This window comes from Capsaspora owczarzaki (assembly GCF_000151315.2).
Source record: "Capsaspora owczarzaki ATCC 30864 unplaced genomic scaffold supercont2.8, whole genome shotgun sequence".
Taxonomy (NCBI): domain Eukaryota; class Filasterea; order Ministeriida; family Capsasporidae; genus Capsaspora; species Capsaspora owczarzaki.
In genome coordinates, this window is record NW_011887299.1 from 542,883 (window position 1) to 563,420 (window position 20,538).

Consider the following 20,538-nt stretch of genomic DNA (forward strand, 5'->3'; position numbering starts at 1 on the left):
GTTGTTCGTTCAGCACACTCGTTTTTCTTCTTTTGATTGTTTTTGTCATCATATTTTTGGCGGGAGTTTTCCTTTTTTCCTAGCTTTTCTTTGCCTATTTGTGGTATGACATGTTCTCACTCAAGGCTGCGCGGGACATCCACCACGCCATCCACTCGAATGCCGTGAGCGTCAACGTATCTATCGCTGGAGGCCCCGAGCAGACCTTCCGGGTCGAGTCGACGGCGTCGCAGCATGTGCGCTTTGTGAATGCGGGCGGGATCAAGTTCATGGCCCAAAACACGTCAAAAAAGTCTGCCTACGCCCAGCGCGCACTCCAAGGCGAGCGACTGACGTGGATTCTCGCTGGTGCCGGCTTCCACTCGTGGGGGCTTCTGGCGCAGGCAAAGCGATCCGGGCTGGGTGGCGCAGATGGCCCAGTACGCGTCGAAAAGAAGTGCAGCGTCATCCGCAGCGACGGTCCCGACGATGGCAAGGCGCTGCCTGCTGCTGGAGCTGCTAGCAGTGACACAGAGGAGGACGAGCCTGTCGTCCATTCATCCCGTGGCATGTCCATGGTCGACGAGATTGGCGTCAAGGCAGAGGAGGATCCGGATGTCGGTTCTTCCACGACGAATGGAGCTAGCACCGCTGCCGCTGTGGGTCGTGTCCCTCGTCGCCGTAGCGGATTGACACCATCGCCAGCTGGCTCTCGAAAGAGTCGCCAACGCTCTGCCAGTCAGCACGGTGACGGTGGCGACGACGACGACGACGAGGCGTACAATGCAACGCTGGATGGTTTCAACTCGGACGAGGACGACTCGATCCCGCGCCGAAGAACGATGACTCGCCAGTCAACAGCACGGCGACGGTTGACATCTGCTGGGTCGTCTTCTTTGGGCGATTCCGACAAAGCAGGCGCTGCTGGAGACCATTCGCACAGCTCATCGCGTTTGCAGCCCGCGGCTCGCGGCAAGCGACCGGCAGTCGATGCAGATCGCGTTGACTGGAATTCGCCGCATCCTTACGCAGCCTATGACCTCGTACCAGAGCGCGGCATCGATTTTCAGCAAAGCAAGCGCAGTCGCTCCGACGATGTTCCGCCCGCAACTTCTGCCAATGCCGCAAATCCCGTCGGCCTTCTTCGCAGCAGTATCAAGCCAGCTAGCCCAGCTCGTTCACTGGTATGTAGTGACAAGAGGAGCAATTGCGGTGGTGATCCATGTTCGGGTTTTAAGTCGAAACTCATTTTTTTTCCTTTTTTTTTTCGCAAACAGTCTTCGAGCTCACCCTCTCCGGGCCCCTCAATACCAAATCACGGACTTCGCGAAATATTTGCAAGCGACAATCGTCCTGTTTGTACCTATCATCCTCATTGCTACCGAAAGAATGTGGAGCACTTGAAGCAGTTTGCTCATCCGCCAGGCATTGGCGGATCTCCGGTCAAGGCTGCCGACCCGCCACAAGAAGAAAACGAACCCGAAGAGTCTGATGCCAACTCTGCCACTGCCGCCGCGCTATTTGACAAGCAGTGGCAGATTGATTACCGGTACATCAAGTTTTTGGAGCAGCTTGGCGTCGGAAGCTTTGGCCAAGTGCGCAAAGGAATATTGCAAGATCGCACGGTTGCAGTCAAGCTGCTTCACGATCAGCACCCAAACCGAGAAGTCCGGGACCAGTTCTTCCAAGAAGCTCAAACACTGCAGTAAGGGCCAACTTTTCACTTTTGCCCTGCTTCATTTCTCCCGTTCTCATCGTTCCGTCGCATCGCTCATTCAATTGCCATCCCTTTGAACAGAAAACTGAGGCACCCGAATATCGTCGAATGGCTTGGCATCTGCTGTGACGGGCTTCTGTGCATCGTGATGGAGTTTGTGCCATCCTCACTACAACAAGCCCTGAAGTCTGGCCCAATCGCCGAGACGGAATACTTTTCAATAGCTCACGACATTGCCTCTGGGCTGCTGTATTTGCACAACCTGCAGCCGCCCATTATTCATCGCGATATCAAGCCAGCCAACATTTTGGTAAAAGCAACAAAACAACTGTCTCGATTTTCTGCTTGTGTCGGTCGTGCGCCGGTTCGTTGAAGTGTTTGGTAACAATCACACTCACGCTTGTACATTCCTACACATCCAACAGCTTGATCAGGCAGGTCGAGCTAAAATTGCCGACTTTGGCATTTCGCGCGAAGACAAGTCTTCTACAATGACCAGAATCGGTACACCGTACGTTCCTCTTGCGTGTTTTCTTCTGTGGATGAGCCCAGTTTGATGAAGGGTGTACCGTGCAAACTGTATCGCTGTTTTTTTAGGGTCATCTGACCTGTTTGCCATTTTCTGCAAACACAGATCCTTCATGGCCCCAGAAATCGCCATGTCTCAGAAATACAACACCAGCGTGGACGTGTATTCATTTGGGCTGTTGTTGTGGTCCATGTTGACTGCCCAGACCCCGTTCGCAGATCTCAACCTGAACGGCTTGCAGCTGCTCATGCTGATTTGCTCGCAGCGCAAGAGGCCCACTTTCCCACCATTGGTGCACTCGTCGCTGCAAGGATTGATTGCGAGATGCTGGGATCATACACCGTCCAATCGTCCATCAACGCAAGAACTCTGCTCGATTCTCTTGAATTTCAAGAAAAGTGGCATTTCGCCAATCGACCCTTCTACTGGCCAGGCAACCGTTGCTCTGACCGCAACGGTTGCCTTTTCTAGCGCGGTACCGTCTATGGAAGCCGTCTCTTCAGTACCAGTCAAGCACCCGCGGCCCATCGCTGAGCCCGAGTTTGTTGCACCGCTGCCCGTTGTGGTGCCAATGTCGGTGAATCGGAGCGTTGCTTCTCCTGCGGTAGTAGCAGTAGCTGCAGCAGCGGCTGTCGACTCGGACAGCGGTCAAACCCTCGCCGTCAGTCTGTCTCAAGGTGACGATTCCAATGAAAACGATGGCGCTGCCGTATCTAATATGGTGCTCGTGTAGAAAAAGTCAAACAAGCGAATTTATACGGTACATGCTCGTTTTGCATTTTCACGAGTCTTTGTGCTTGAGTCGACGAAGTGTTAAAAAGACGGGGTAATGCAGATTCCGATCAAACGGCTGCGGACTACCCGCCGCATCGGTGAGTGCGGATTGTTGCTTTGCCTCTTGCGCATCGCGCACAGCCACCACCCGCGGTTCGTAGTCATCACTGCGTTCAATCTCAAAGCTCGCACTCGCAACGCGACAGAACGCGTCTAGAGTGTGACCACGAGTTGGTGCGAACGATAGAATTGTGCCGTCTTGTCCGACGAGGTCTTGCAGCGTTTGGCAGAGGCCCTCGTGGAACTCCTCAAAGAAGAGACTAGGTCAAGTCGATACCAGCAGAAGTGAGGACAATGAGGACGTGTGGCATTTTTTCAGGAGACGTACCAGTCGGCGCAAATCACAACGTCAAATGGACCTTGAAGCCCTGACGCTTTCACGGCATCCCTGTCCCAGCGTAACATGGTCGCTTTCACAGGGCAATTGAGCGCCTTGGCGTTTGCCTCGATATTCATCTGAGCGCGTATCAACGTCAAAACAAAGCAAGCAAGAGCAAAGGTCGCCACGACACGCAGCGTCAAGGAGGAGAACGCAAGATGAAAGCAAACACAAATCAAACACAAATTCAAACGCCAACAAATGGCTGCAAGCGAAAAGCGGGCCAGTGATCATCACATGTCAGCAGTCCAAACAAGAATGCAAAAATTTCACGACAAAAGCGAGCGAAAGCCGATATCATGCACGGACGCTTCGTTTCCGTCAGTCACAACAACCTCGCTTGGCAGTCCGGTTGCCGCAACAACCAAGGCCGCAAGTGCCGAGTATCCCGAGCCGAGCTCGATGACTCGCTTTCCTCTACAATCGGAACAGTTGGGAAGTAAGTTTGTGATTTCGGCGTCAAATCCTCAAAAGAAATCGAACTTGAACAAATGCCGGGGGCACACTGACCGAAACATGTCGGAGTGGGTTGAACAATAATACGCAAGGACTTCTTCTGATGGCCATACGCCTAATAGATGCCAAACAAACATCAAAGGTCAGAAAAAGTGCGGTTCGAAAATGCTTTCAGAGGCCAAGTCAACCGGTTCGCGCCACCCCGCCGATCACGTACAAACATTTCCCGTGTTATTAAATCCAATCAATGCTTCTGGGGTAACAGCCTTCTTGAACGACGAAGGATGGCTGAACAGAGAGTTCAAGGTCAGCAAAAGTTCGCTTGATTCGCTTGTTTCTCTCAACCTGAGCGTTCAGAATCAAAGGCTTCACCTGATTATCAATGCATCGGAATCGCCACTTGCTGCCTTGATTTTGTATTGCACACTTGCACGACTGGTATTCTGCAAATAGAGTGAAACACCAATCGTCAAAAAAAAAAAGTGAAACACTGAGCAAAACCCGATCCATGCAATACTGCTGCGACGTACACACACTCTCTCTCTTTCTCTGCCAGCATCCACAAGTTTTCAAATAGGATAGTGAAGGAACCAAATCCATTCGACTCACAGCGGTTGAGCCTGACGAGCCGGCTGCTGTCGAGGCTGGCGTTACTTCAAACAGGTTGTACGACGCGAATCGCCGCACACTCACTCCGTCGGCACCCTCGCCGGCACCCTCAGCGAGCAGATCGTTGGTCGCGGATGGCGATGGCGATGATGACGACGACGAGGACGAGGACGAGGACGGACGGAGTGCGGCTGCCAGTATCTGCCATCGCTTCTTTGCCGAGCTCATTTCCCCTTTCAATTCACAGCTGCAACTGTAACTGTATGTTGTCAAAGTGGAGTGAGCTTGAACAAGGTGTTTTTCAATAAGTGCATCATTTTAAACCCCCCACTTTTATCATTTCTCAGAAATGTCGGATTCAGTCTTTCAATTTTGTTCTTCTTTGTTCTTCATCGACGCTTTTGACCACAACCAACTTCAAAGACAAACACACACTAATATAAGCAAATAACGTAGCGAGCAATTGCGGTCGCGAATCCGTCATGTTCGAGTCTGTCATTGTGGACGTGCTCAACCGCGTTCTTGGCGACTACGTCGACGGCCTCAACAAGGACCAGCTGTCCATCGGCGTCTGGCAAGGTAACAGCCGACCCCAAGTCTAACGTCGTTGCGTTTGAGGCGAGGCGGGACTGGGTGGCAGACTGGGTGGCAGAGAGGGCAGTGGAGTGGAGCAGAGTGGTAGATGGCGTTTTGTATGGCGTTGTATTGGCGGGAAGTCGCAGTTCTCGGCTGCCCTGCTTTGAACCGAGCCAAGTCGACGCGTTATCAACTCGTCCTCAATCGATAGTTACTAACATGTTCTGCTCTGTCCAATCTGTCGCTTTCATGGCGGATTTGTAGGAAACGTTCAACTTGAAAACCTCGCGTTACGAAGCGACGCGTTGCGTGCGCTCGAGCTGCCAGTCGCCGTTCGCTCAGGTAACTGCATGACACAATAACACGAGGCAAAAATGACCGCAAGTCAGCGGCAGCGATCGAGCAAACAAAACCAAAAAAAAAGGGGGTTTTGATCGAGGTCTGAGAATCCGAGAAAAGCTCTGCGACTTCCAATTGATCCCCCACTCAAGAAGCCAATCCCAACGATTCCCCCATGATGGAAATCACTCTGTGGAAACCAGACCATCCGTCTCACTTGAAACTTGTTGCCGTATTGCTTGCGCAGGATTCTTGGACAGATTGCTCGTCACCATCCCGTGGAGCAAACTCAAGAGCGAGCCTGTCAAGATTGAAATAGAAAACGTGGTTTTGCTTGCGGGACCGAGCTTACATCTTGAGGTTTGTATCACACCTGTTGAACACGTTGATTGTGAGCTACTGGTTGGTTGGCGTTTGTTTCACAGTGTGACTTTTTTTTCTTTTGGTCGCACTGCAGTACAATGCAGCACACGAAGATGAATTGCAACAAAAGGCAAAGCAGGACATGATTGACGCGCTTGACGTGGTCTCGTCGGGCCTGGCGTCGGTTGATCTTGGGAGCGGAACTCAAAAAGGATCGGGTTCTGCAACATCGAGGTAACTCGCATTGCATCGATCGGAAAACCCGTCGAGTGTCAGCCGTGCTTTGACTTGCACATGTTCCTCGACAGATTGCAGACATTTACCGCGTCCCTCGTCACCAAAATCATTGATAATATTCAATTGAGCATCAAGAATGTTCACATTCGTTACGAGGACTCCAGTGTATCTCCGGTGAGCTCTTCACTCACTTTTTTGGTTCCTTGCAGTGATGCAATGCCGTGTCATCATCATGCTGAGTTCTGTGCGCCTTGCTTTTTTTTTTTTTTTTTTTTTTTTTTTTTTTTTTTGCTTGTTTGTTAAATTTCTGCCTTTTAGTCAATTTCCTTTGGAATCACGCTAGCAAGCTTTGCCGCCGTGTCCACGGATGGCAACTGGACGCCAAAGTTTCTCAGTGACAGTCAAGATGTCATTCACAAACAATGCTCTCTCAGCCATCTCGCAGTCTACTTTAACGACTCGAGCAACATCCTAGGAAAGCTTGATTCTGCAGATCTCCGAGCCGAGCTTACTCGAGGTATCTGGCAAAGCGGTGGCGCTCAGCCCGAGGGTGCCAATTATTGCGTGCAGCCCATCACTTCGACGGCTCGCATCCAGCTCCGCAAAGGCTCGGTGAGTTTGCGTGAGAAAGTTGAAAGTTGGTTTCCCGGCGAGCACAAAGTTTTGACTTATGGGTGTCCGCCGTTTCCTCCTGCTCCAGCTTGCTGATGGTCCAAGATTCGTGGCCGATGTGCTGTGCGACGCCATTGCCTTTGTGCTACATCAAGACCAGTATAAGAGCATGCTCACTTACGCGGATGCGCTGCACAAGTTTTCTCGCCGCCAAAAGTAAGGAGATGGCTGTCGAATTCTCTTGTGTGTTTTGTTCACGTGATGACACAAGCATCACGCAACGGGGAGCATCAAAAACCGAGGATTCCAAGCAGGAACTTGTTCACTGATTTTACCATTCTTTGCCTCCCTTTCGCTTCCAACTCAGGCACAAACGCTTCCGGCCGACGTGCTCCGTCAAGGAGAATCCGCGAGCGTGGTGGCAGTTTGCCGTCGCTGCTCGGTTTCACGAAGCCCGGGAGGCGAAGCGCAAATGGAGCTGGGCTTATTTTCGGGAGCGGCGACGCCTTCGGCAGCAGTATGTGCAGCTCCATGCCAAGCGACTCACCACTCTTCCACCCGCTAGTGCTGACCTCTTGGAAGAACTCAAGCGGTGCGAGCGAGATCTTGCCATCGACGACATTCGACTCTTCCGGTCGCTCGCGTCGGCAAAAGTCGCCAACGATCCACAGCTGTCGGCGATGGCTGCCCTGGTGCGCGAGGCCCGTGCACAGGAACTTGCGGCCGAGCAGCGAAAGTACCAGCGTGATCGCGAGATGGCAACTTGGGGCGGGTGGGCAAAATCATGGGCCGGTTGGCGCAGCGATAACTCGAGCAGCCCCACTCCCAATTCAGTTCCGTCTCCAATAGCTGTTACTGCATCGTTAAAATCAGCAACGGACACTCCACCTGCGGACGGGAACTCGGCATTCACCTTGACAGACCAACAGCGGGAGCAATTGTTTGACATTATCGGCTACAGGCAGTCAAGCAAGTCGCACCCTTCTCCGCCTGGCACCAAGGACGGCGAGTCGACGATCGACCACATTGATCCTGCTGGCGCTGCTCTCTTCTCACGAGTATCCTTCAGCCTTGCCTCAGGCTCCATTCAACTCTTCGCCCCGTCGACCAAGCAGCGAGAAAGCTCAGCGCTTGTAAAGGCCGTATTTTCGCAGCTGAACGTTGGCTTTAAACGACGAAAGCTGCACGGATCCTACGAGCTTGACGTGTCTCTGGATGATGTGAAGGTGCACGACACATTCACCCCTGGAACATTCTACCCCGTCCTCATTGGCGCCGCGTCGAGTAGCAAGGACGGTGAAGATGACGCCGGTCGGCCCGAGGGCGATCCCCTCTTTCGGCTGTGCTACGATGTGCGGCCGCCAGACGGTGTTGCCGATGCTCGCATCCAACTGGTCATGTATTCTCTCGATTTGGTGTACAACGCCCCGCTTCTGAACGCGCTGAATACCTTTGTAGCTCTTCCTCCGGCATTGCAGCACCAGAGCCAACTCACCGTGGCGGCGCGCGACCAACTCAAAGCACTGGGTACGCAGACTGCGGCGAACATTCGCAGTGTTGTCGAGTCCCGCAAGTGGACCGATACGCAAATCTTGCTGCACGCGCCGCGTCTGCTGGTACCGCGAAATGTGACAGCGCAGAGCTCATCCTTGCTCGTCATCGATCTGGGTGTATTTTCAGTCACTCGCGAGCCGTCGGCGGCCGTGCTTGCCCGACGTCAGCGTCGGCTCGAGCAGCACGCGTTGCGACTCCGCCAGCTTGCCAAACCGCCGTCGGTTGCTGCATCGCCGCCTCGGCCATCACTACCTGCTGCCTCTGAAAGTGGCAATTTGTCGTCTAGTGGGACTGACGACACCCTCGGGACTGACACGCTCTCCCAGAGTGTTTTGGATGTCGAGTTTTTCACTCCCCCATCCACTCCTCCATCTGAAGCCGAGGACTCGGACGTCGATGAGCTTGCGAGCGAAACGGGTCTACAACCAGAACCAGAAGACGAAACAGTCCTGGCAGCGTTGCGAAAACAGTCACAGCGCAATCCTTTCATTCTGGCTGAGCCCGAACTCGATGCTGCTGCTGCAGCAGCAACAGCAGCAGCAACAACAACAACTACAAGCACCAGCAACGCATTCGGCTCGTCCGACCTTGGTGGAACGGAAATGGGCACGTTTGCTCTCGAGCAGCACTTGTACGATCGGTACCGTCTCGCGCTGACCGATGTGCAAGTGTTGGTGGCCGACAACATGCTTGAATGGCAATCTCACGCCCCGAATCGGCAAGCGCGCAATCACGACGCACACATTGTCCGGCACTTTGGCATCGGGCTGGTCGTCAGCAATTGCGTGTTTGCCCACTCGGCGCTCAAGCACTCGTCGCTTGCCATGATCAAGGTCGATGGTACGGTCACTGCGCTGCATGTCGAAGCGTCCGAGCGCAAGCTTGGTCACGTGCTGGCCAGTGCGCAGTTGCTGCTTGGCGGCGGGTCCTCGGCGGAATCCAGCAGTGCGCACGCCTCTGCGCCAACATTGCAGAGCGCAAATCGCGAGGAGGCGTCGTCCACTCTTCTGGCTCGTGTCATGGACTCCTCGTCCGACCCAGAGCCCAGCCTCGCCCAACAGGCCAAATCCAGTCAATTCCCGTCCCCGGACGACGACGATGCGGACATTGTGCAGCTCGCCGTCACCTTCCACCTCCCCTCCCTCAGCCTCCACTTGTCCCAGTCCCACCCTGGAGACCCAACACTCGGGGTATCCAGCTCCTCTGAACCCTTTGCCAGCCTGGAGGTCGTCGGCGTCCACGCCCAGTTGGTTCGACGTGCATTCGATCTGGCCGTCACGCTGCAGGTGGACGGCCTGCATCTCACCGAAGAATCCACGGTCGACGCTCATTCCCCGTCGGCCTCGCCCTCCGTTGCTCCTAATCCCAGTCAGCGATACATCTTGACCTCCGGACAGCGCCTGACTGGCAGTCAAAAAGACGACCCGAACGCGGCGCGGCGGCTCATCTCGATGACCTACACTCGAATTTCCAAGCGTTCTCGCCAGTTTGTCCGTCTGACCGACCCCGCGAATCTGCCTGCACACCAAACACTCGACTTTGACTTCAACCAACTCAGTGTATGTGTCAATTATCACACCGTGGTCCAGTTTACCACGATTGCATACGCGCTACTCGCCGTGCTTCACGACACCACGGCGAAACCCCAATCACCCAGTTCCGGCGAACAACAACCAGTCCCAATCCTTCAGAGGGAGGCGACTGCAATGTCATTGTTGCCTTCCAAGTCCTCTACAATGACAGCCCAACCAACCGCCACGCCCGCCGCGCTGCTGGGACAGGCAGCTGCCACTGTGGTGGAAGTTCGAGCGCGTGTACACCAACTGACACTGGTGCTGGCGGCTCGTTGGGAGCCCTTGTTTGAAGCGCAGGTTGGAGGTGTCGAGTTGCAGCTGATGCATGCGCGTCAGTCGTCGTCTGCAAACTCGCTCGCAGGCAACAGTACAGGCGGGACAACGTTTGCGACGGGCAGGTTGACACGCTTGCAGTTTTTGGATTTGACGCCGCGAGGTAGGCGCTACAAGTCGGTGTTTCAAACAGCGCAGGATGCGGCCGAGGCCCTTGAGTTTGTGTTTGCACAGCACGGTCTTGGTCGCGACCTTCCTCCGCAGGTGGCCCAGTGCTTTGCTCGACACCGCATTGAAAATGTCCAGGCGGTCGATTATGACGCGCTGATTCGCGTTCGCCTTGCTGCTATTCACTGCGTCTACACTTCTCGTTTCCTCAACGAGCTGTACGGCTATGTTGACAGCTTTTTGGATTTGCCACGCATTCTGGCTTCCGTGAAGGATTCTGCCGCCGAAATGGCCTCGGATATGATTGAGCGTGTTCAATCAGTGACTTCTTCTGCCGCTTCGGCGGATACCAGTGGCGCAGCACCCACATCACTGCTTTTGCCGGAGCCGACGCCCAAGACCTTCCAGCGACCCTTCCGCTTGAAGCTGGACATTCATGCCAAGTCTCCCGTGATTGTAATTCCGCGAAACTCCGAGTCAGACGCAGTCCTCACTGCCGAGCTTGGCGAGCTTACCGTCAGCAACTCGTTTGACTGGGACGCAGAGTCTGGCTGCCATGTCATGAAGGTGCGCCTCTTGCTCGCCAACATGAATGCCCGCTCAAACCGGCACCGCTTCGGAGCTCTCTCGCACGACGCGATTCTGCGCGAAACAGAGGTGGCCTTGGAGCTGTCGCACACGTCGTACGCCACCGGCGCCGCGGTGCCTGAGCAGCTCGTCGCGACAACTTTTTCGGGCTCCATCCAAAAGATTTACATTGTGCTATCCAAGCAGGTTTTCAACCAGATCTTGGACACGATCAACGAGAACATTACACAGTCAAATCCTCCCGCCTCGGTCGTCCTCGGCGAGCAGCAGCGTGTGTTTGCGTCTCAATCGCGCAATCCGTCCGCCAACACCCCTCCAGTCCCACAAAACCCGCAACCAACAACAAAGCCACTGGAGTCCTCCCTGCCAACAGATGCTCCAGTTGTATCTCGGGTGGCAACGGTTTTGGCAGCGGCATTTCAGCCGCCGACGTCCCAGAGAGCTGGCGACGCAACACTCATGGCAACCAAGCTGTCCGGGGACTTTGCAATCGGAGCCATTATCGTGGAGCTGTGCGGTGAGTTGCGTGGCGGAGAGCGTCCGGTGGTGGACGTCTCGTTTAGCAATCTTGCGCTTGGCATTGTTCGCCGCGCTTGCGACATGCGTGTCCAAATTTCGCTGCGAAACCTGGAAGTCCACGATCTGTTACAGCCGCTCACCAGCAAGAACAAGCTGCTTGTCAAATCCATTGCCTCGCCTTCCTTGGTGGACGACGGACAGCCCTCGTCCCTGCCCGCTTCGCTCGTGCAGCTCTGTGTCGTGCAAACAGTTCGAGAGTCTCCGTTGTACCAGACTCTGTACCACTCAACCGACCGTTTTGTGCAGGTGCAACTGAACGCTGTCGAGCTCGGCGTGAATCTGGAGACCTGGGTCGTGCTGCTGGACTTTTTCGGGTTTGGAAACGCCCCACCCGCCGTGTCGGCCGCTGATCGCGACTCGAGCGGCCAGTTTACATCTGCACTGCAGCAGCTACTGGCACGGGGTGGACCGGTGACGGGCGCCATGACTTCCACGGGACCTCTTTCGCGACTCGGCAACTTGGCGCGTGGCAAATTCCCTACGCCTGCGCCCGTCAGCAATCGTCCCGCTGCCGCTGCACAACCCAACTCTCCACCCGCCAGCATGGCCCTTGATGTTTCTCTCGGCACGCTCTCCCTCTTGCTGAATCTACCTGCGGGTCCGTTTGCTCGTTTTGCTGTTGGTGATCTGGATGCGGAGGTGCGCACCCGTCCGAACAAGCCGGTGCGTGTTGCCGGGGTTCTTGGCAAGCTGTCGATTCAGGACTTGACAGAGGACACGATCTTCCCCACTGTTTTTGATTCTCTTGGTGCCAATGTGCTGAGCTTTACCCTGCACAAGTTCAACTACCCCGGCGGTGCGATCTTGGCCGCAGCGCGAGCTCGCCGAGCCGAAAGTGCTGCCGCCAAGGCTGCTTCTCAGACGGCAGCTGCCAATATGGCGTCGTCGTCGTCGTCGTCGTCGTCGTCGTCGGTTACAGCGCCTGAAAGTGCTTTGGAAGCCGAGTGGCCAGGCCACGACATTAAGCTGCAGCTCCGCATGTCGACCGTTCGCTACGTGCACATTCACCGCTTTGTTCGACAAATTCAAGCCTTCATCAGCAGCTTTACCTACCTGCACACCATTCTTGGTCGCATGCGGACGATTGGCGCAGGCATGATGGTGAACGAGGAGCAGCGCCCGTTCAAGATTGCCCTCGACATTGCCATCGATGCGCCACTGATTGCCCTGCCGAAAAATTCCCGAGCACCCGCCTGTCTACTTGCGCAGCTCGGACAAATCACGCTGGAGAATGAGTTTGTGTGCGAGCCGTTGTCTGCATCCAGTATTGCCTACCGGCAACGCAAGGCTCGGACCTCTTCTCGCGGAGAAGACGCTCAGAACGATGCAATCCTGGCCAGTGGACTTGGCCCGGAGGTGGACTTGCTTCGAGTGTCGGCGAGAAATCTTCACCTCACGAGTGGCACCGTGCCCGCGACGCTGGACGAATGGAAGGCGTTCTTGGCGTCCAACCCGCCCACCATATTCAAGCACATTGACGTCGGTGTCGAGGTTCGCCGCAATCTGACCCAGGACCGCTGCATCCCCAATCTCAACATTCGTGCCAACTTTTCAGAGGTGGATATCAGCATTACCGACGAGCAGTATCGCCTGCTTCTCTCGATGATTTTTGACAATCTGGGCGAGCCTTACGACTTGGAAACGATGGGCTTGCAACAGCAACAGCAGCAGCAGCAGCAGCAGCAACAACACCAACCACCACAGCAAGCGCACCATGCACCGACGCCCCCACTTGCCACGGATGCTGCTTTGCAACCGCGCTCGTCGTCGTTGCCGCTTGTCGCAGGTCCTGGTTCAAGCATGGCGAATAGTGCTCATTCCAGCTTGGCGCAACCCATCCCGCAACAGCTACTGTATGATCCACTGGCCGTTTCCAACAAGCCTGTGGCCGACACTTTTGCCTCGCCAGTGCCAATGGGCTTTTCTGCCATTGTTCCCCGGCAAGGAACAGCTGCTGCAGTCGCCTCGTTTGTTGCTGCAACGGCACATGGCTCTTCGCACAACACGCTGCAGATGCAGCCGCCAGTCGAAATCGATCAACCGGCCGAGAATTGCGAAACCATTCAGTTCACCGTCACCCTGAAAACGGTGGCGTTGAGCATGTTGGATTGCACCGGACACGCCAAGCCCAGTCCACTAGCCATGTTACACGTGAACAACACGCTGTTTGAGTTTACTGGGTATGCCGACAACCGAACGTCAAACTTGCGCTTGGAGGTCGGAGCCATCAGTGTCTTTGATGCCCGTCCGAATGGCGGCAACGTTCATCTCGAAATCATGTCACCTCGAAAGGCGCCTGGGCTTCCAACGTCTCGTTCCAAAACGTCGCCGAGTGAAGAGGGAGCGTCGCGTCCTCCGCCTGCCCAGCTTCAGGTCGAAGTACGGTCAGAGCCAACTCGTCGCAAGTGCAGCGTTCTGCTTGATTCCGCGCGCGTTCTGCTCGTGTTTGACTGGTGTGGCCTTCTTGTGCGCTGGGCCATTCCTCCGCCTCGGGCAAGCCCGCCCCCGACGCAAACCCCAAAGACTCCTCCTGCCTTTGCTGCTGCTGCTGCTCTAGCGACTCATCAGCAAGCTCAAGAAGCTGCAGCTCCAGGCGTGACGTCGATTCCGGACGACGAGTTTATCTCGTCCGACGACGAGTCGGATCCTTCCGACCCTTCGTCGCCGTCGTTCGATGCCGCTGGATCGACGCTTGCTGCCTCGTGGCTGCCGTCCCACTTTATGCAAGAGTCCCGTCGGTTGAACGCGGCCAAGGCTGCACCTGCAGCAACTGCAGCTGCAGCCGCCACCTCTCCTGCAGCAAATGTACCCGCTCAACAGCCAATACTACCCGTGCAGCAGCCGCCAGGCGCACTCGATCTCATTGTGAGTGTGACCAACGTCGAGGCACTTTTGGTCGAGTCTGTCTCGCACCACGACACCAACGCCATTGTGCTCCGCCTGATGAGCACGATTGCCAAGCTCACCACCATGCCGCCACTCAGTCAACTGGCCTCTGTGGAAGTGTCTGGCTGCGAGGTGTTCTCGGCCGTGCTTGGAAACGAGGACTTTACCGCGCAGTCCATCATTCAGCCGTTCGGAGCGTCGCTCAATCTTGCTGTCGACACGCACCAGAACGCGGGCATTGACACGGCAAAGCTGCATCCCGCCCGAGAGCGCGGCCCACCAAAGTCCGAGTCTGAGCCTGATTTCGAGATGGTGCATCAACGGCTCGAGCGTTTGCCCTCGGAGGGCGCTGTTGACGCGCTCACCTTGTCGGTAAAATCCACGCACATCAATGTCCATTTGCAACCCATCGAAGCCCGCGTGTCGTACAAGGATTTGCTGCTGTACCGCGTCTTGCTGAACAATGTCAAACAGCTGCAGCTGATCGCGCCCCCTCCCGTCTCAAGCACCACTGCTGCTGCTGGTGGTGCTGCGGACTTGGATTCCCCTCTTGCCGCTGATGCATCCACGGCATCGAGCCAGCGGCTGAGTCGGACTCCGACGGGCGGTCCTTCTCTGAGCGACGCGGTCGCCACCTCTGGGTTTGACGACGAGCTGGCTGCCCTGCTCCTCGACGCGACAGAAACGGCTTTGCAGTCCCAGCCAGCGTCTCTCCACGCCGCTCACGGCGCCCGTCGTCCGTCTGGGTCTGCTTTTCCAGCCTCGGCATCGTCGCCAGCGCTCTTTGCCTCGACTTCCACTGGCCTTGTGCACGCCAGCTCGGCCCGCGAGGTGTCGGTGATTGAGCGACAACAGCTGCAGTTTACCCTCGACGACTCCAGCATCACCCTGATTGACGACAGCCAGGGCATTGACGTTCCCCTCCTCCGTATGACCGTGCGTGGTGTGCGGGCAGAACTCGCCGACTGGAGCTCGCCCGACCCAGACACAACCCCGCTTGTGGGTCGATTGAATTTGCGCTCATTCTGCTTGGATCACTTCAACACGCGAATTTCGTCCTGGGAGCCGGCTATTGAGCCATGGCCGTGCAGTCTCCAAGTATTCAGACAAGGTGTTGCATGGAGCTCGCAGCTCGAGTCAAAATCTCGCCTTGAGCTCAACTTGAGCGAAGCGTCCGTCCTCACGGTTTTGCAAACGCTCAATACGTGGCGCGCGTCTGCGGCGAGTGCGTCTGCTTCTGCATCCCAGCAGGCGTCTGAGAGCTCAGCTGCAGGCAGTACCACCACAAGTGAGAGTGTTGGGACGACGACCGTTCGCCGGCAGTTCCGTCCATTTGCCGTTCGCAATCGAACCGGTGTGCGTGTGAGCTTCCGTCGCTGTATGGGCGCAAACATTGACCCCCTGTTCTCCATCGTGGAGCCCAACGAGGAGCTGCAGTTTGAGTTTGATGACGTTGGCCGGCGACCTCGCGCCTTTGGTGGAGCTGCGGTACACTCTGCCCTGTCAATCGACCAGCTGCGCCGTCGCTTGGTCGTTCAGGTGGATGGCTACGAGCCGCTCCCACCGCAGTCTGTTCAGCGTGATCGTCGCGCGGTCTTGACAATGACACCGATGCGCAACCAGGCTCCGTCCCGAGCGCATATCGTGCTGCAGTTCCGCATGGAGCAGAGCCGTCGAGTGATTGACATTAGCTCTGGCGTGGAAGTCCGAAATGGATTGCGCATTCCCCTCGACTTGATTTACTTGCCGCAGAATGGCAATGTCCCCGATTCGCCAGACGTGTCCATCCAGGCGCAGCACATTCGCAGCGTTGTTTCGACGCTCGCCCCAGGCGAGCAGATTGCCGTGCCATTGGCTGTTGCCCAGGGCAGTCTGGCAGTCGCCCCGTCTGGGTACAGCTGGTCGCGCGACTTTCGGTGGCCAGAGTTTACAGCGCGCGGGCCCTTCAACACGACCGAAGCGGTGCAACTTGTTTGCAACGTTGCCCGAAATGCCTCCTTTGTGCCGACCGAGCCACGCGCTGCCTACAATAGCGCTACTACCACAACGAGCCCCACTTCTACAGCTAGCGCCAGCCCAAATGCGAATGCTGGACCCGAGCGGTTTTACATTGCGCTTCACGTGTCCCACGATGAATTTTCCGTCAACGACCAACCGCGGCTGCACCCGTCGCACGTCTTCCACTTGGTTCCGCCAATCCAGTTTACCAACTTGCTGGCCAACTCGATTCGCTATTCCCTTGGCGGAAATGTCGTGCGCGGCACCCTCGAGCGAGGCGAAACCGTCCACGTTCACTCCATCAATCTGTTAACGCAAACGACAGACTTGACCATCAACATGGAGGGCTTTGGTTGGTCTCCCCCCGTTTATGTGCATCTGGCCAACTCCCCTGCCGGAGCCGGCTCCGGCATGCCACTCAGGCGAGATGTCGCAACGGCATTGTCCATTCAGGACCAAGCTCGGCGCGAATTGCGCTTGCGAATCAACAACCAGCGCCCAGTGTCCAACGGTGCTCGGCATGTGGCCGTGTATGCGCCGTACTGGTTCATCAACCGAAGTGGCCTGCCTTTGCTGTACATGCATGACAGGTCTGGCGCGGATGTTGCTGCTGGACAGTTTATGGAGAACCTCTCGGGCCATTCGAGCGTGCCGTTCATGTTTTCCTTTGACCAGTCGGGCTCTGAGGCCAGCACCAGCGGCGGAAGCGTCAATCTGTGTCGCATGCGGGCCGGCAGCGGTATTTGGTCGACCGCCTTCCCCATTGACAATGTTGGATCGACCTTTCTGGTCGTGCTTCGCGAGCCCCAGATGAACAACCGCCCCGACGTGGTCTCGGAGGTGAGTGTCAACATTAGTCTTGGCACGGGCCGCTTTAGCAACACGACGATTGTCGTGCTGCATCCGCGGTACTCGCTCGTGAACTTGACCCGTTTCCACATCAGCTACTCGCAGCAGCCATTGGTCTCGGTCGGCTCGCGACAAGCAGTCGCCATGCAGAGCAGCAGCAGCAGCGGTATTTCGCTTCCACCAGGAGCTCGTTCTGCCTTCCATTGGCCGCGTGACGATCTCGACAAGCTTCTGTGCGTCCGCATGGAGGACCGCGACACCAATCCTGCGCATCCAGTCTCTTACGTGTGGTCGAGCGGCTTTGCCCTGAGCGCCATTGGCTCGCTGTTTGTCAAGCTGCGCAGTACCGACGCCAAGCAGATTTACATTTTGCACGTCGAAGTCGTCCACCGTGACAGCGCGCGCATTGTCATTTTGAGGGAGGACGATGGATTGCCGCCCTACCGTATCGAGAACCACTCGGAAGTGCCCGTCATCTTCTTCCAGACTGGCGCAAGGGCTTGCTTTGAGCTGCTGGCCCCGGGTTGCTCTGCCAACTATGCCTGGGAGGACATTATGGGCTCGCGGACGGTTTCGGTCTTTGTCGAGGGCACCGACCCTGCCAATGCGGTGGCCTACGACATGAGCACGCTGCACAAGGAAGGCGAGCTGCTGTACTACCCCAACTACTTTTACATTGCACTGAACGACAATCTGGTGCTGGATGCGATCGCGCCTTCCAAACTCTTTCTGGGCAATCCGCAAACAGCTGAAGCCGCAACGCATCTGCTTGCGAGGCCACCGCACCCCAGCTCCCCTTCCACACGTACACCCGACCACGGGTTTAATGTCATGCCGCTCGTGGCAGGCCGTCGAACAGGAGCGGCGGATTTGCTGGCCATGTCCAACTCGTCGCCCACAGCCTCTCGCGCGAGTGGCTTGGACGGGTCCCTTGAGCCGGATATGCACGGGGTCTATCTCGCGACCAAGCGACCAGCAGACTCGGCTGGCACGCAGCTGTGGCGCATGTCCCCTCAAGGCCAGGTCTTCAATCAGGCAACGGGATTCATGCTCGATCTCTCGGGTAGCCGACTGCAGCTCCACGCTCGAGTGCACGCATCGACTCGGACGAGTGGAACAATCTTTGCCTCGACCGCCGGGCCTCGGTGGATGTTTACGAACGGCCGTGCATGCTTGAAGGGCAACCCCGACTTTGTTCTCGAGCTGAAGGACGGCAAACTCGAGCCTGGAACCCCAGTGGTGCTTGGGTCTCGCTCCTCCGCACGTGCGCAGCGACAAACCTTCCGAATTCAACGCTTGCGAGGCGGCAATGGCGTTCTTCGAGGAGCTGTCGTGTCTGACGGGCCGACGCGCGTGCTCCAAATGTCAGACTACCGCGCGGATATGCCATCGTCCTCTGGACGTCTGGTGTCCAATCTGCAGCATCGTACTGCGTCGGCAATCAGGCAGTACCATGAGCCGGGCCACTCGTCTCCTGCTACTCCCGCGGCCAGTGTTCCGACCAGTGTGCAATTTTCCGCCGTCTTGTCCGGAGTGGGCGTGTCGATCATGGATGCGTCACCTCGAGAGATGGCCTACTTGCACCTCCAACAGGTCGGCCTGCAGATACAACGCGTCGAGTACCAGGAGGTGATTGAATTCTCCGTCAAGCACTTGCAGCTCGACTCGCAGTACGACGCCGAGCCTCGGTTCCCAGTCATGTTGCAGCCTGCCATCTCGAAAGGCAACAGTGCTGGAGGCGACTTTTTCCACGGCATCTTGGAGCGTGACCGACGCCCGCTGCCGCGATACGAAATCGTGCGCCGCTTGGAAATCCAGCTGCAGGATTTGGCGTTGACCATCGAGGAGGTTGCCATGCTACGCTTGGCGCGCATTGGGTTTGAGATTGCCGCCATTCTCAATCGGCGGGACACCCCTCGCGTGCTGCAGCGGACCAACTTGTTCAACATCCGAGTCATGTCGCCGGCGTCGTCGTCGTCGTCGCGTGAGGCGGAAACCAGTAGAACGACCACTCCCGCAAATTCAAATTCAGGAGGGTCTATCGTGCCTGCTGTGGCTGCTGCTGCTGCACCGTTGGCATCGGGCACCCCTGTCGCATCCGCGGGTGGCCGCTCAACAGGAGGAGGACGGGCGACCTGTCGTGTACTCGGTGGCGTCCTGCCCGACCCGCACACTCCACTCACGGATGTTCACATTGACCTTGATGACCAGGTGGTCGATCTAGCTGGAACCTCGACAGAGTCCATGATTGCGCTGGTGATTAGCGAGTACGACCATTTCGTGTCGCTCTTCTCCCACGACACGCATTCAGAGCGTGAGGACCGCAAGTTTTACTTTGAGCTCTTCTCGCTTCCCAAGCTGCGCATCATCATGACCCTGGCCATGCTGCCATCGCGCTCTCACTTGCCGCTTGAGCTGCGTGCTGTGCGCGCCAAAGTGCTTCCGACGTCGATCTCGCTTGCGCTTTCCCGCGCCAAGTTGAACATTACGGCGCATGTGCTGGAGCACGTCCAGTTCAGCAGCGGTGGCCAGCTGACCGGCGTGCTGGTGGAGAGGTTCAAGACCGAGCTGTCGCAGCAAGTGTGGGCGCTACTTCGCAGCATTGACGTGCTCGGATCTGCCGCCAATCGCATTGCGGCCATGTCGGGCGATGAAGAGTACGTCAAGGAGCGCGAGAAGAACCAGGCGCCCATCTCGCGTGTCTTCTCCATGCTCGACGGCGTTGCTGATATTGTCGTCAAGCCTGCCGAAGGCCTTCGCCGAGGAGGTGTTGGAGGACTCATGAAGGGCGTGTCCAAAGGGCTGCTCGGTGTCGTCACCAAAAGTGCAGCAGGTGTGCTTGACCTGGTGGCGGACACGAGCTCGGGTGTCGTGCGGATGGCGGGAACGTCTTCCATTGACATCCCTGAGCGCTCTCGCACGCGCCGCCCGCGCTCCATTGGACCAGATTTCGTCATACGACCCTATTCAGACTCGGAGGCTGCCGACCTGCTGCTTCTGATGAGCGCCAACGGCGGTGACGTCAATGAGCGCTTCGTTGCTCGCGCCAAGCTCTCTGCCCACATTGGACTCATCATCATGGTGACGAGTCTCCGTGTGCTGGTCATGCGCATTGGTGAAGGGCTGACTGTTGAGCGCGACATTAGCTTTGCTTCCATGCAAACCGTTGCCCTTGCTGCCCCGAACAGCACCTCGCTCCACGTCCGGCACTTTTCGGGCACCACCATTGCTCTTCCCTTTGAAGACAACGTTAGCGCAATTCGCATTCGTGACAGAATCTTGTTTGCGTTGGAATTGTTTCACGAGCGTTGAGAGTATGGGGTTTTTGGAGTTCAGTGCTCTGAGTTTTTATTCTGTTGTTGTCGCCATGGCATTTTTTTTTGTTGTTGTTGTTGTTGTTGTTGTTGTTGTTGTTGTTTTGCCATTGCGTGTCTTCCTC

At 56.5% G+C, this 20,538-nt stretch overlaps 3 protein-coding genes across 3 annotated transcripts; 2 read left to right on the plus strand and 1 right to left on the minus strand.

Annotated features, from left to right (window-relative positions):
• The first annotated feature begins 30 nt into the window (after positions 1–30).
• CAOG_05099 (hypothetical protein) lies at positions 31–3,021 on the plus strand. Its single transcript, XM_004346734.2, has 5 exons — positions 31–1,163; positions 1,257–1,684; positions 1,778–2,006; positions 2,122–2,207; positions 2,331–3,021. Exons 1-5 carry the CDS (start codon positions 111–113, stop codon positions 2,956–2,958), a joined length of 2,424 nt encoding a protein of 807 aa, XP_004346784.1. The 5' UTR covers positions 31–110; the 3' UTR covers positions 2,959–3,021.
• On the minus strand, positions 3,007–4,768 carry CAOG_05100 (hypothetical protein; the record flags this gene model as incomplete). The annotated part of the gene is made up of 7 exons (XM_004346735.1): positions 4,504–4,768; positions 4,267–4,337; positions 4,112–4,182; positions 3,982–4,009; positions 3,768–3,855; positions 3,388–3,515; positions 3,007–3,319 (listed from the first exon to the last, which is right to left on the minus strand). Exons 1-7 carry the CDS (start codon positions 4,729–4,731, stop codon positions 3,007–3,009), a joined length of 927 nt encoding a protein of 308 aa, XP_004346785.1. The 5' UTR covers positions 4,732–4,768.
• A 112-nt stretch (positions 4,769–4,880) lies between these two features.
• On the plus strand, positions 4,881–20,411 carry CAOG_05101 (hypothetical protein; the record flags this gene model as incomplete). The annotated part of the gene is made up of 9 exons (XM_004346736.2): positions 4,881–5,082; positions 5,344–5,421; positions 5,666–5,778; positions 5,876–6,015; positions 6,090–6,192; positions 6,337–6,630; positions 6,719–6,846; positions 6,998–16,780; positions 16,841–20,411. Exons 1-9 carry the CDS (start codon positions 4,986–4,988, stop codon positions 20,409–20,411), a joined length of 14,307 nt encoding a protein of 4,768 aa, XP_004346786.2. The 5' UTR covers positions 4,881–4,985.
• Positions 20,412–20,538: the final 127 nt, after the last annotated feature.